This window comes from Terrapene carolina, unplaced genomic scaffold (genome assembly GCF_002925995.2).
Source record: "Terrapene carolina triunguis isolate 2854851 unplaced genomic scaffold, T_m_triunguis-2.0 Scaffold88, whole genome shotgun sequence".
Classification (NCBI taxonomy): domain Eukaryota; kingdom Metazoa; phylum Chordata; order Testudines; family Emydidae; genus Terrapene; species Terrapene triunguis.
In genome coordinates, this window is record NW_020664439.1 from 8,033,059 (window position 1) to 8,046,907 (window position 13,849).

The following is a 13,849-nucleotide window of genomic DNA, read 5'->3' on the forward strand; positions in this document are numbered from 1 at the left end:
CAGATCAGTAACTGACTGAAAAATAGGGGGAAAAGGTAGGTATTAATGGCCAGTTTTCACAATGGGGAGAGGTGAATAGTAGGGTCCCCCAAAGATCTGTCCTAGGACCAATGCTGCTCAACATATTCAAAAATGATCTGAAAAAGAGGGTGAACAGTATAGTGACAAAATGTGCAGATGATACAAAGTTATTCAAGATAGTTAAGTCCAAAGCAGACTACAAGGAGTTACTGAGGGATTTTGCAAAACTGGGTGACTGGGCAACAAAATGGCAGATGAAATTCAACATTGATAAGTGCAAAGTAATGCACATTGGAAAAAATAACTTCAACTATGTATATACAATGATTGGGTCTAATTTAGCTGTTATCACTCAAGAAAGTGATTTTGGAGTTACCATGGATAGTTCTATGAAAATTTCTGCTCAATGCACAGCAGCGGTAAAAAAAAATTATCATAAGAGAAGAAACTAAAAAGATTAGAGCTGTTCAGCTTAGAAAAGAGATGGCTAAGGGGGGATATAATAGTGGTCTATATAATCATGAATGGTGTGGTAAAAGTGAATAAAGAAGTGTTATTTGCCCTTTGCCACAGTACAAAAACCAGTGCTCACCCAATGAAACTAGTAGCAGCAGATTCAATACAAACAAAAGGAAGTACTTTTTGACACAACGCACAACTAATCTGTGGAACTCCTTGCCACAGGATGTTATGAAGGTCAAAACTATAACTGGATTCAAAAAGATAAGTTCATGGAGGATTGGTCCATCAATGGCTATTAGACAAGATGATCAGGGATGCAACCTTATGCTCGGGGCTACTCTAAACCTCTTACTACCAGAAGCTGGGAGTAGAAGACAGGAATGGACCCTTCCATAATTGTCCTGTTCTATACACTCCCCCTGAAACTTTGGTACAGGCCACAGACAGGATACTGGGCTAGCTGGATCATGGTCTGACCCAGTATGGCAGCTCTTATGTTCTCTCTAAGAGAAACATTTTTAATAATTTTGTCAGCAGCACACACGTATTATACTCACGACACATAACAGGTTGGAGTTTGGTCGAAGAGAGATACATCTCTGAACAGTATTTTAGGTCTTGTCTACACAGGGAGGTCAGTGTGTGAATGTAATGCTAGGGTGTGAATGTAACTACTAACTCCCTGTTTGGACACTTACTGTGCACTGAGAATGCCCTCAGCCAGTTTAGCTAAATACACTTCCAAAGTGCATTAAGCTAATTCATCCAAAAGCACTTTCAGTGCACAGTAGGCGTGTCCACACAGGGAGTTAGTGCAGAGTAGCTAGTGCATACCAGCTACTGCGGGCTTTTTCCACAAGCCTCTAGTGGGTATTGTGAATCACAAGAACAGTAGATTCATAAACAAACCTATGGGCAGACCCTCGTATGCACTGAAGCAGCTCTCTGAACTGGGGTGGGGAGCAAAGGAGCTTTATGCCATCTTCTGCCGCCAGACTCAATTAAGTGAAACTCAGAGCAGCCTCAAGGCTGTCTTGGAATGGTCTGGAGCATATGCCCTCCCCCACCCAGACACAACCTCTGTGCTGATGGGCAAACAGAAAGGGGTGGATTATTTTTGGGCAGGAATGGGGAGGTTCCAGCTTCATCTATCAAAGCTCTAATCTGTTGCAGAACCTCAGGTGAGCAAAGAGTGAATCTGGTTGTTGACCTATCTCCCCTCTCAGTGCACTTGGCAAAATGAAACACACACACACACACACACCCCAAAACTGTGGGAAAAGGACAGGTGAGGGCAAGGGCAGCATCACTTTCCCAATGCCCACAGGCAGATAATGGCGTGTTCTGACAGGGAGTTTGCACATAGGCAGTAGCACAAGGACACATTCTAATGAAGACAATGAGGAGTCCAGGGGCACTTTAAATACTAACAGATTCATTTGGGCATAAGCTTTCGTGGGTAAAAAACTTCTTCAGAAGTGGGTTTTTTTACCCATGAAAGCTTATGCCCAAATAAATCTGTTAGTCTTTAAGGTGCCACTGGACTCCTTGTTGTTTTTGTAGATACAGACTAACATGGCTACCCTTCTGATTCTGATGAAGGGCATGCTTTGACAAAACACTAGCTTTACATCACTTTGGGCTTCTTCTACAGAGGGGGAATTCTCAGCTGCCTACTTAAGGCAGCTGAAATGGGCACTGTGTTCTGAGCGTGTGATCCACAAAGCTGGGCTAAAATACCAAGTATTTTTTGCAGGGAATTTTCTTCCCATTTTCATCTAAGTTTCCCACTTTTTTTTTTCATATTTTCAACAACAAAAAATCCAAACCCCAAACATTCTCAGTTATTTGGTAAAAGAGTAATAATTGGGGAGGAACAAGCAGTCTCCTCTTGGTTCCTGAGCTGCGCCCAGCACCAGTGCAAGAATAAATCCTTCAGGTAAGGCCCCGTCTTCACTACGCTTTTACCACGTGTTGGTTAGCATGTGTTAGCTACCACAAGGTCAAAGCACACCCTTTTTTTCTCCAGTGGAGAGACATCCTGAGAAGAAGAAGTAGGAAGAAGTCTTCAAACTTCCAGTTGCTCAAACCACACTTTCCCTCCTCTCTAAAGGCTCATAGCTTAGGAAAGATCCTCTTATTACTTTTCTCCTCACATGATTTTGCTTTGAGGGGGCCTAGTGTTCTTGTTTGTCCAGATGTTATCATACCCCTATAGCTCAGAGCCTCCTGCTCTGCCTGCTTGATCACCCTTTAAATCTGCTTAGTGCTGCACAGAAGCCCTTTCATTTTGTGCAAACACATCCTCCGAGGAGCCACTGAGAAGTACTGTGCTAGGGCTCTGTTAAGAATTTTGATTTACGGGTGTGTTTACTACCCTGACAGATATCATGCCTTCAAACAGAATAAGCCTTGTGCAAAGACAGCCTGCCACCTGCCTCAGTCCCCAGCAGCTTCCCAGGGTTTAACCCTTCACTGCTTTGTAGCAAGGCATGGCAGTTCAAGCTAGCTTATGGATGCATGTTGGAACAGTGAGATACCTGCTAAAACAGACTAGTTTTGAACCTCTCTTGTCTCCTCCCAAGAGGGTTAAATAAAATGTAACACACCATGACACCAGTCCCAGTTGAGTCTGTTAGTATGTTTGGGCAACTAATCAGTTAAGCATGATGATACTAAGATTGTAAGATCTATTCCTATGGAAGAAGTCTGTACTAAATGAAACTTCTCAGTAATCATGCCTGCTCTAATTAATACAACATAATTTAACAATGTTATCTATGCAAATCTCTCTTTGAATACAGTAGTTGTTACGCTGAGATGGGCACAAGTGTAACTTCAGATACAGAAAGAGAAAAGGAGTGCACAGAGAAAGTAATTGAGTCTAACTCAAAGCCCTTAATAGCTGGATATGTTTGAGAATTTCATTCATGCTCAGAAATAAGAGGGAACTGGATCAATTACTTTTGAAATAGATGTACATTGGTATGTTTTAATAATACTTAGCACTTAAACATGATCCCTTATATCTCTCCTGTTAATTATCCTCATTTTACAGATGGGAATACAGAGACTGCAAAATTAAAGCCAATGTTTTCAAACTTGTCTAAAGTTAGTCTCCTAAATTCATATTTAGATACCAAAATGAGCAGCCTGATTTTTCAGACAAGAAGTGGTAGACGCCTAGCACCAGTGGAAATAAGGCCTCTTTGCTTAGGTACCTTGCTTCAGAATATGAGATTCTTGTGTTGGAGCCAGAATTAGAGCTCATACCTTCCTGTTTCCAACTGGGGCGCTCAGATCACTGGATCATGTCCCTCTGCGATTGTCAAATGCAAAGAAACTCCATTCCTATCACTTTATAAATGCTATAATGAGATCACTGGGTCTCATACTGTTTGACAACTGTTTCCCTCCACTTCGCCTGCTGCCAAGAGTCACCAGCAGATCTTTGGGGGAAATTACCAGCCTGCGCCCAATCCATCTTCAGACTTCCACTGAAATTACTTTGCTCAGGTATCAACAAGTGGTCCTTGTCAGGTGCTAGGAGCGTCCCCTACACCACAGAACTGATTCCAGCTGAAACACCCTGAGACTCTGCAAACAGATTCTGGGGAACATAGGAGGAGTGGTTAAATGTGTGGTGACATGGATCAGACATGTACAGAATTGTATAGTGTCTGTGATTACTCTGACAAGCAAAATGTCATGTCTGCATGAGACATCAGATGTGGAATAGTGTCTCTATTGAGCAGCAGAAATACAGTACTCTGTGACTACACACTCCCACTACACACTTTTGCACAGTGCTTTCCTTAAAATAAACATTGCCACTGGGGTGCACTATGCTCCGGAGATTACCACAAAGGGCTGTGAATGAGGAGGGTTCGAATCCACACCAAACCAACCACTCACCATATCGCCTTGGGTAAGTCATACGACCCAGCTAAGTAGAGAAAAGCTTACCTAAACAGCCGATACGACATTCAAATAGAACTATTCTGGAGAAATAAAAGTTCTTCATCACCAATATCTTCACCTCGAACATCACACTATGAAAAGCAAGCCCTCCGCAGTGACCGCTTTTGAACGAGCTGTTATACGAATAGGAAACTAAGACTATTGCTTAAGTATAACCACCAGGCTTCACCATCTGGACACTGACATCATTGATTATGGCACATCCAGTGACCTATGGAAGCAGCAAGAATGCTTGGATTTCCTCATGGCTTGGACTCCTCCAGCCCACCCTGCAATCTGATAGGTGGGTGGCCCAGGCAGCCTATTGGACACAGTGATCACAAGGTATTTAATTTACACTTACAGCCTCTCACAAATCAGTGCATCATAAAGGGAAACACACTCTTTCCTGAGACCTGTCCCTGCTCATGTCTGTGTATCTACAGTTCTAATCGCAAACTAAACCCACTGTGTGAAATGTCTTCTAGAAGACAATTTCTTGCTCAGCACCAAGTTCTCAATAGCTGGTGATGACTGAGAACATGGACCAGCAGAGAGTCATATAGGGCAGCTGAAGGATACCTGAAATAGAAGAGAAAGAAAGGACACCTTACTGAGCCATGATTCTCTCATTTGGCTACACATTACAACATCTCACATCATGCAAGGGAAATTCATTTCTCAGTTAGTACCTGATCCATAGCCCATAGAAGTCAGTGGGAGTCTTTCCACTGATTTCAATGAGCTTTGGATCAGGCCCTTGTTTTACCCCAGGAAAGTAGAAAGGGTTAAAAACCTTCCCCTTGTGTCATTATAGGCTTGCTGTCCATTTCTCTGCTGCTTATTAGATTGTTCATGGCTATTAGGTTTGTTTGAATAAGCTCTTTTGTTCTATAGAGTTTTCCCACGTCCCTTCATTCGCTAGGCAGTCGCGTGTCCTAAGTCAAAGAGGGGCTGTGACCATGAATTCTTAAAGAAACTTTTTTCAGAGCAAGACATCTGCCTTGGAGGGAACCTGCCAACATCTGCCACACTTTTTCCATTTTCAAGACCCTTTCTTTCTGTCTTAAAAAGTGCGGGAACAGATGTTAAAAGTTGTTTTCTTGCAAAAGAGTGTGAAATGTAGACAAATAGCAAAAAAAAGAGCAGTCAAAGCTGAGCTGTCCCTTGCTTTTTGGGAAAGCGAGGTGGAAAGGCAGGCTTTGCCTAATCTGGAGAATCTACCTTTTCAGTCAGATCTGGCAGCGTGCAATGTAAAAGTAAAAAAAGCAAATTGCAAAATACTTTCTTTAATACTACAGCATTTGCATTTGTCCGCATATTTCCCGGACAATCCCAAGCACAGATGTCCCTGAATGAAGGCTTACTTCTTAGCCATCACAGCTCTTTGATTCTAAAATAAAGGCTTGAGCCCTGAATGAGAAATGCCAAAGAACTGTTTACAGCTAAAGCTGCCCTTATTGACATTTTGGATGCTGTCTTACAAACCAATTTTGAAATGCTCCTACCAAAAACATAAGTCATTTGCAAACGCTGTGGTATATGAGATGAAAATATTAGATCTCACTCTTCAAAGCACATTGCACAAAACAATGGGCCAAACTCATGCCAACAGAAAAACATATACATCATAGGAGTTACAAGAGGAACAGATATGCCCCCAAATGGTCAGATAACATTCAGGGTGACCTTTTGCATGGGCCTCATTTACTGCATCTGTAATATGTGTGGGCTAATCCATTTCCATGTTCAAAACCCACCATTTGGATCTAAAAGCAGCCTGGTAAAACTCACATGGACTTCAACAGGAGCAGAGTCAGGCCAGTGCTAAGTGTTGTTGAAAATCCCACATTAGTCTCCGACCCAAGCTTGGGTACAAGCACAGGATTAAGCATGTTTTACCTTTGGCTAGCACCACTGATTACATGTGTTGCCTATAATAGTATAACTGTCCTTTTACAAGCATCTCTTTCCTGCTTGCAAGGGAGCAGTATATCGGTTTTCCAGACTTTGCCTTCCTGGCTGGTACCACTGTTGGAAAGATTTTCAAATTGAAGGAAGAGATAGATTGAAATATAGCTAGTGATGATAGCAATATACAGAAACATGTAGGTAAGTAGCTATATTTGAATGTGCAAATATTCATATTTTCATGCCCTGTTGTGGCTGCAGCTGCAAAAATTATGGCCACCATTAAAAGTTAAGACATGATATTTTTCTGGGACAGTCCCAGTTTTTCATATGATGTCCCATATCCAAGGAACTTTCTTTAGGATGCCTGAAATGTCCCCACCCCCCGTTTGTTCCAGACTTATTGCTACAACAAATAGTAAACATTTCTTGCATCTGTTTCACTCCCATCACGTAAAATGTGTGCATTTCGCATCAGCCATTATTCGAGGGCAAAATTTGGCATAATATATCAGCCAATGACATTGTACAAGGAGTCTGATGAGTCCATAACACAACTCCATACTCTGACCCCTCAGGAATGGGAGGGAAAATACAGGGAGCTGGTGGGGCACAGGAGACTGTGGGGAGGTTGTAAGGGGCACATAAACCTGTGCAGGACAGGCAGTGGGATGAGATATTGCTAAGAGGGAGGGGGATGGAGCTGGATACAATAGCAGCTCTCCAGGGGACAGGAGAGGGTGAGGGAATCCCCTCCAAGCAGCCAGCAGGGAGGCCTGCATTTTTGTGTGTGCATTTGAGATCTAGCTCAGAGCCTGAAATGATCCCACGTTGATCAGGAGGGGGAGACTTCCCCCTAAAGACTCCAATATCAAAAGGCAGGCGAAAAACAAGGAGACTGATCATTGTTAGGCCAATCTCGGGATTTTGTGGAGTCTGACCCCAGAGGTTTGAATGCCAGGGCTTGACAGTATTGGGTATGATCACCCATGCCATGGAGAAGAGGGCAGCAAGGGGCAGGGGTGAGAAGGGAGAAGAGGCAGAGTTCAGCCTCTCTTGGATCTGTTTTGTCACTGTCCGTAAGCACTCTATAACCCTGCTGTGACAGTATGAGGTTTTGATTTTGAAAATAAATCGCTTCCTTGGGAGGGTTGGTCCTGGGGATGTAATTAAAGGCCACAGAAACTAGTAGATTCAGAGTGACAGCATTGAAAGCACAGGTGCAATCACAGTGGGTGTGGGATATTGGAGGGGAACAGGGGACAGACATGTCCTACAGCTTTTCACTCTCCTGTTAATGTTTCACATGAGGCAACTTCAGGACTCATGCATCCTCATTCCTGATCCTCCTCACTGAGCCTGGATTTCCACAGGAACTCTCTGGGAAGATCCTCTTCTAGTTTCCCCCTTGTTGTGCCATAGGGCCCCTCTTCAAACCTGACAGATCACAGGAGATGCATGGGAGGCCAGGGCTATTTGTACATGAGCCCTGTGCTTCTGCACTGGCTATGGTATGAAAGTGACGGAGGAAGGATGAGGGAATTGATGATGCAGTGTCAGCAACTGGAAGTGTGTTTATGATTAGAAAGGCACTCAAGTCGCAAGAGCCAGAAACAGATCTGGACTGGGGACACCCCCGAGTTCTGGGGGTTTGGCTCCAGCACAGGAGGACAACACTGGAAAGGGGTGGAGCAAGGAATGAGTCTGATGGTCAGACAGGGAAAAGACTTAAAGGGACCACATGGCCAAAGATCAATGGAGCTCATTTAAATCACCAAATAAATGGAGCTCATCCAGGGAAAGATGACCAAAGACCCACTGGATTGCAGAGAACCCCTCCAAAGGCAGTCAGGTTGAGGACAGGGGAGAGGCAGCAGCCCTCTCTCATCCTCCCAATCTGGTTATATCTTTAATAAAAATTTCAGGAGAGTCCAGTCCCTTCTGCTCTTTTTGAGGGAATCAGGTAAGGCAGTACAGGGTGAGGTCAGGGTTAACGCCCACTCGCTGCAAGGGTGAGGGGGTTGGGATAGGAACTGAGCAGCTTGATGTCCTTCAACTTCATTTACAAGAGTTCTCCACCTCCCCACCCTGAGCAGCTCTGCAATGTCTCCCCATCCAGCACAGGAGCGGGAGGGGGTGGAGGGAGGGCAGATCCCTTCTCTTCCCCAGACACTGGGCCAGCCTTTCCTAGGAGAAATACACTCTGTTGCAGGAGGGTACATGACCTTCTGGGGCTTAATCATACTACAAAACTGTAACTGATAGTCAAGAATGAACCTTATAGCTGCTATCCAAGCAGCTCCTCCACCAGACTCCAGTGCTGACAGCTCTTACAGTTTTACTGCAAGTTTCATGACATATGTTGTTCTTCTTAAAGCCCCAGCTCCTGGAGTTATATGGTTATGGCAGAATCCCAGCTTTTTTTTTTTTTTTTTTAAGGTTAAGTTTCTAGTTCTCCTGATCATGGAGAAAAGCTTGGAAATGTGAGCCCTGAAAGCTCTCAAACCAGGGAGCCATCCTCATAGTTTGGAGGACCTGGCTCATGATTTTGAATACTTGGGGATAGCAGTACTGAGGACCTAACAGGAGTATCTCATCATGGGGCAGTGTAACACCCTTTTATTTTCTATTGCTAGGTGGATTATACCAGGTAATCCCTTTCACTGCTACCCTCGCAGAGTTAGGTGGTCACCTTTATTTGGTATTAAAAAATGCATCCTGGTGCCCATCTCAACACACACCCTCTCTTGTATATCAGAGAAAATGCATAACAATGTCCCACTTTCCCACAGAGTGATGTCACCACAGTCCTTTATTAAGCAGGGCACTCCTTTCATCAAGAAATAATCTGACAGCCTAGCTCTGTTTTGATAAACTGAGAGCCTCCACGGGTAGTACAACACTTGTGTAGATACAGTACATGCACAAAGAGCAGAGCTGTAAATAGAGTATCTAGATACACTGTATAGTGTGTATATGTACCTATATAAAATCATACACACATGTATTGTTTATAAGAGAGAGAAGAAGCGTGTATTTTGTTCTCACAGGTCTGTGACACCCTCCCTCCACCTTTGGGAGAGCCTGGTACTTAGTGACATCATTTTGTAGTTGTGTGGTTGGGGAGGTATGGGAAGACCTTACAGTGGAAGGGGGAGAGGTTTTAGTTCTTCTGAAGCTACCCAAGACTTTCCTGTCTGCTAAAATAAAGTGATACATTCAACACCTATTTAAAAGAGATAATCTATCAGACTCGACAGGATACTAGCAAATCCTGCTTATTAGCAAAACAATCAGAAAAGAAGAGCTTGTTCATGAAACCCCCCCTGAGATTTTCCTTAAAAAAAAAGTATAAAGGTAAAATATAAACACATAGTGAGGAGATATGTCTAAGTGTTCCTTAAACAGCCACATGCTTTTGCATTAGTATTTCAGAGGACGAAAAAAAACCATTTTCAATAGTGTAGTCAGAAAAGATACCCTTATGGAAAAGTCCTGTGGAATGTAATAGGCATGAAACCCAAACAGTTCTGTAGAAAAGCAACAAAAGTCTATAGATAGTTGAAATATTAAATTCTATAGGATGATTACAAAAATAGAAAGGGTTATTTTCTGTTCTATAAACTTTTTAGAATACTTTTATACAGCTGGATTACACTTCTCTTGAATGCCATTGGTTTCACCCATATTAAATAATGCAGGACTATTCCATGAGGGATTTTCAAATATGTAAATGCATAGTTTCCATAACAATCTATTGTCAGTGGACTTTAAGGTAATGATGCCTTGTTATGATATTTGTGAGAGACATAAAATAACCACTGGATTGCATTATTATTTCTAACAGTGGAGACTGTTTTGTGTTTCAAAGCCTTCATTTGGATTTTAAGTAGGAGGGGTTCATACCTTGCAAGTAAAAAGTGGAATCAGTTCAATATGATAATAAAATTTATTAAAAAAGCCCAGAACCTTAGAAGAAATTCTCCCAGGTGTAACTCAACCGGTTACAGCCTATTGTTGCTCCCTGGGAATCTGTGTAAATTGAGCAAGGAGCCATGTGATCTGCTCAGTACTCCCATTTTGAGTCTCTTCTTCTTAACAAAAGCTTTCTGCAAAGCAAAGCTTTGTAGGCAGGACATCTGTCGCTGTTTGGGGGGGCAAGTTGGCCATTGAAAAGAAGCAGTGACCTGTCAGCCTTGATTGATGGCCACAAGCCTCTGGTCTCGACCCCTCATGTGGGAAAAGAGGTCCAGCCAAGGAATGCCCTTATTCACATGTTAATTCTGGGCTATAAATACAGGCAGCCTTACAGAGGAGAGGCAAGAGAAGCAAAGAACCCTTCTGAAAAAGGAACAGCCGGTTACCCAAGTGCTTTCTTTCCCCCTTGCTTCCCAGCATTTAGGGGCAGACAAGCTGGATTATAATGACTGCCACGGCTATGGCCAGCAGTGTGCAGAAACTTTCCAACACCAAAGAGGAAAGGAAGGTAGGTCATTTTATGTACAGATTTACACCTACCCTGACATGTGTGGGGTATGGATACTGCACGTAAGTGTGTGGACTATTATTTAGACAACACTCACTGTAGATGGTGCTTCACAATTGCAAAAATGATAGACCAAAAATAATTCCTTTGATTATAAAGGAGTTTACAGGGTATTTTTAACATTCTGGGCTGCATTTTTCTCTCACTTTACACTGGTTTTAAATTGGTGTATCTCTGCTGACTTCAGTTAAATTACTTCTAATGTACACCACTTTAAGGAGAACAGACTGAAGCTTAATATGTGTAAGAAAGCGCTAAACTGGCAGAGTGGTAATGAGATTATAGAGCATACAGTGTTTCCTACTTTGTACCACATCACCCTTGGATCCTCTGATGCCAGAGGCAGAATGTGGCTCTTAAGGATTAAAAATGAGGGGCCCAATCTGTCCCTGATGCTGTCCACAATGGGAGTTCTGCCAGTGAGTGCAGTGGGAGCAGATTGTATTGTGATAAAACCTTGACATTCCGCCTCGTAAATCCTATTTTCTTTTTTAATATCTTCCTTTCAGTTAAGAAAGCCTCTGATTGAGCGAAAGCGAAGGGAAAGGATTAACAACTGCTTGGAGCAACTGAAGGAAGCAGTTGTTGGTGCATTTTGTTTGGACGTAAGTGTTGAGTTTTTCTTGTCTCCCCCCCCCCACTTTTCATTTTCTAAAAAAAACCAAGCCCAGCATCATACAAAACATTTCTTCTTTATTGACCTACTTACCTTTTTTTTTTTAAATAGCAATCTAAACTTGAAAAAGCAGATATCCTTGAAATGACAGTAAAGCATCTCCAGAATATCCAAAACAACAAGATCATGGGTGAGTTTCTTGTTTTTGCATTTTTCTTTCATTCACTTCATCTTTCAGATGTGGAATTTATTTCCAATCTTGGGGGTGGGCTGCATTTTTAATCAAGTAATATTTTTTGCAAAAACCTCTTTAAAACCTGATGACACCTACGTCTATTACCAGCATATCTTCTAGTTTCTACTCTTTGCCACTAGAGGGGGATCTAAAGCCAATGCCTTTCAGTAGATGGGTTAAGGTTTTTTTCTACCCAACAATGTTCTCTTTCGTTTTAGCCTTGCGCCACAATTTATAATAGCAATGAAATCAGAATTGAGGTATCCTCCTTTATTAAATGAAGTTGTGATAAACTTTTTATTGCTTGATTTTATTTTTTCAACCATAATGATCCTTATGGAAAAGCGCAAAAGAATTGATTAGGGATTTAATCAATAGGGCTTTATAGCAATTTAATTTAAAACCTATAGAATTCAAGAGAGAGTTATATTCTTTCTGTAGAATTTTTAAACCATCCTATAGAATCCAAACTAGAATGCTAATCCTGTTATGGAATCACACAGGATGGTTTCAAGCCCTAACTGTTATATAGTGACCAAGGCTATCATTCTCAGTTAAGTTCTATAGGACTTTTCCAGAAGAGGCAATATATTATGAACTTTTTGAATGCTTGTTTAGTCAAACATAATGTACTGCAAGCCCTGTGCACTTAAATGACTTGAATTATCTCCTGTTCTAATGCAGCAGATTCCAAAGTGGGTCTCGAAGCTCAGCAGAGGTACAGCACTGGATATATTCAGTGTATGCATGAGGTTCACAACCTTCTCTTGACCTGTGAATGGATGGACAAGACTCTTGGGGCACGATTATTAAATCATCTCCTGAAATCCTTACCCAGATCCAGCGAGGAGACCTGCAAAGCAGCCTTAAGGTCCTCGCCTCCTGCTCACCAGTCCCATGCAGTGCAGAAATCCCCTATCTGCAATAAGGGGAATACCTCAGGGTCAAGTCCAGCTCAGGACCAGTTCTATCCTGTGGAGGAAAAACAAGCTTTGAAAAATTCATTTCAACCACAACCACTATCTCTCTTTAGTCAGCCTGATGTGCCACCTTCCAGCCAGATCCTGCGGCCAAATTTTTCTCATAATAACCCTAATATGGGATCATTAGATATGTGGAGACCATGGTAAAATGTATTTTATATTTCCCCTTCTAATCTTAGACACTTCTATATGTATCTTATAGATATGCCTCTTTAAAACACCTGTGGAGCAAATCTGTTCCTGTAGGTGTACTAAAGACCAGGGTACTTCAAGCCGAAGTAAACCTATACGTAGCCTGCATTATAGAAGGCTGCTATTATTTTGTATTTATTTAATACATATAAATTATTGTATAGAACCTCTCTTGGGCTTTTAGTGTACATTAATTATATAACTTTCTTATGTTATTAAAAGAATTAACATCTAATTAATAAAAACAGAACTGAGGAAATACTGTCTTTTGCATTTTGGTTTCTGCCGACATTTCTTTCAGATCTCACTTAAGCTACTGAGATCGTGTCCTTGAAGTAAAGAGGACAGGGTACACTCATTACTCCAGTGCAGTGGAAGTAACAGAAAGGAGAATTCAGCTCTAGCCTTCTGGAAATGCTACATTCATTCTAAAAACTTGGTTTTGAAATTTTTAATATTAATATACATTTAATCGGCGTTCTCTGTATTACCTGTTAAAACTAGGCTATAACATGCCCACCTGAAGAGACTTATTTTTTTATAAAGAGCCAAGTAGATAATGGCTTCTGTTTAATAACAAAAATATGTTGTCTGGTGCTTTGTGTCTACATTTTTTTTTAAAGTATAAGTAAGTATTTGAAAGTTCAACACTGAAATTTCTCTGTCTACTTTTCTTCTCTCCATTGGGCATGCACAATGATCTGTTCTTGTAAGGTTGTTCCTAGGTGCTTGGCTGTTAGTTTTTGTTGTACTTTTTGTTTTAAAGAAAAAGCAGCTAGCTGCACACTCACTCAAATCTGAAGAATTAAATGAATCTTGTTAATATATGAGATTATAAAAAGGTCAGATGTTGGGCCCATCAACCTTGACAACTTCTTTAGGTTGAGTGAATTCCAGACAGGATATAAAGACCAGAAGGTAAG

At 41.7% G+C, this 13,849-nt stretch overlaps 1 protein-coding gene across 1 annotated transcript; it reads left to right on the forward strand.

Moving 5' to 3' along the window:
- Positions 1-10,688: 10,688 nt before the first annotated feature.
- LOC112122749 (transcription cofactor HES-6-like) lies at positions 10,689-13,094 on the forward strand. Its single transcript, XM_024221474.1, has 4 exons — positions 10,689-10,840; positions 11,410-11,505; positions 11,628-11,706; positions 12,436-13,094. Exons 1-4 carry the CDS (start codon positions 10,778-10,780, stop codon positions 12,879-12,881), a joined length of 684 nt encoding a protein of 227 aa, XP_024077242.1. The 5' UTR covers positions 10,689-10,777; the 3' UTR covers positions 12,882-13,094.
- Positions 13,095-13,849: the final 755 nt, after the last annotated feature.

What these genes read in the sequence shown, in the direction of transcription:
- LOC112122749 (XM_024221474.1), top strand. Translation starts at nt 10,778, where the DNA reads ATGACTGCCACGGCTATGGCCAGCAGTGTGCAGAAACTTTCCAACACC. An exon ending in ACACCAAAGAGGAAAGGAAG is followed by an intron (nt 10,841 to 11,409) that starts GTAGGTCATTTT and finishes TCTTCCTTTCAG; the next exon opens with TTAAGAAAGCCTCTGATTGA. An exon ending in CCAAAACAACAAGATCATGG is followed by an intron (nt 11,707 to 12,435) that starts GTGAGTTTCTTG and finishes GTTCTAATGCAG; the next exon opens with CAGATTCCAAAGTGGGTCTC.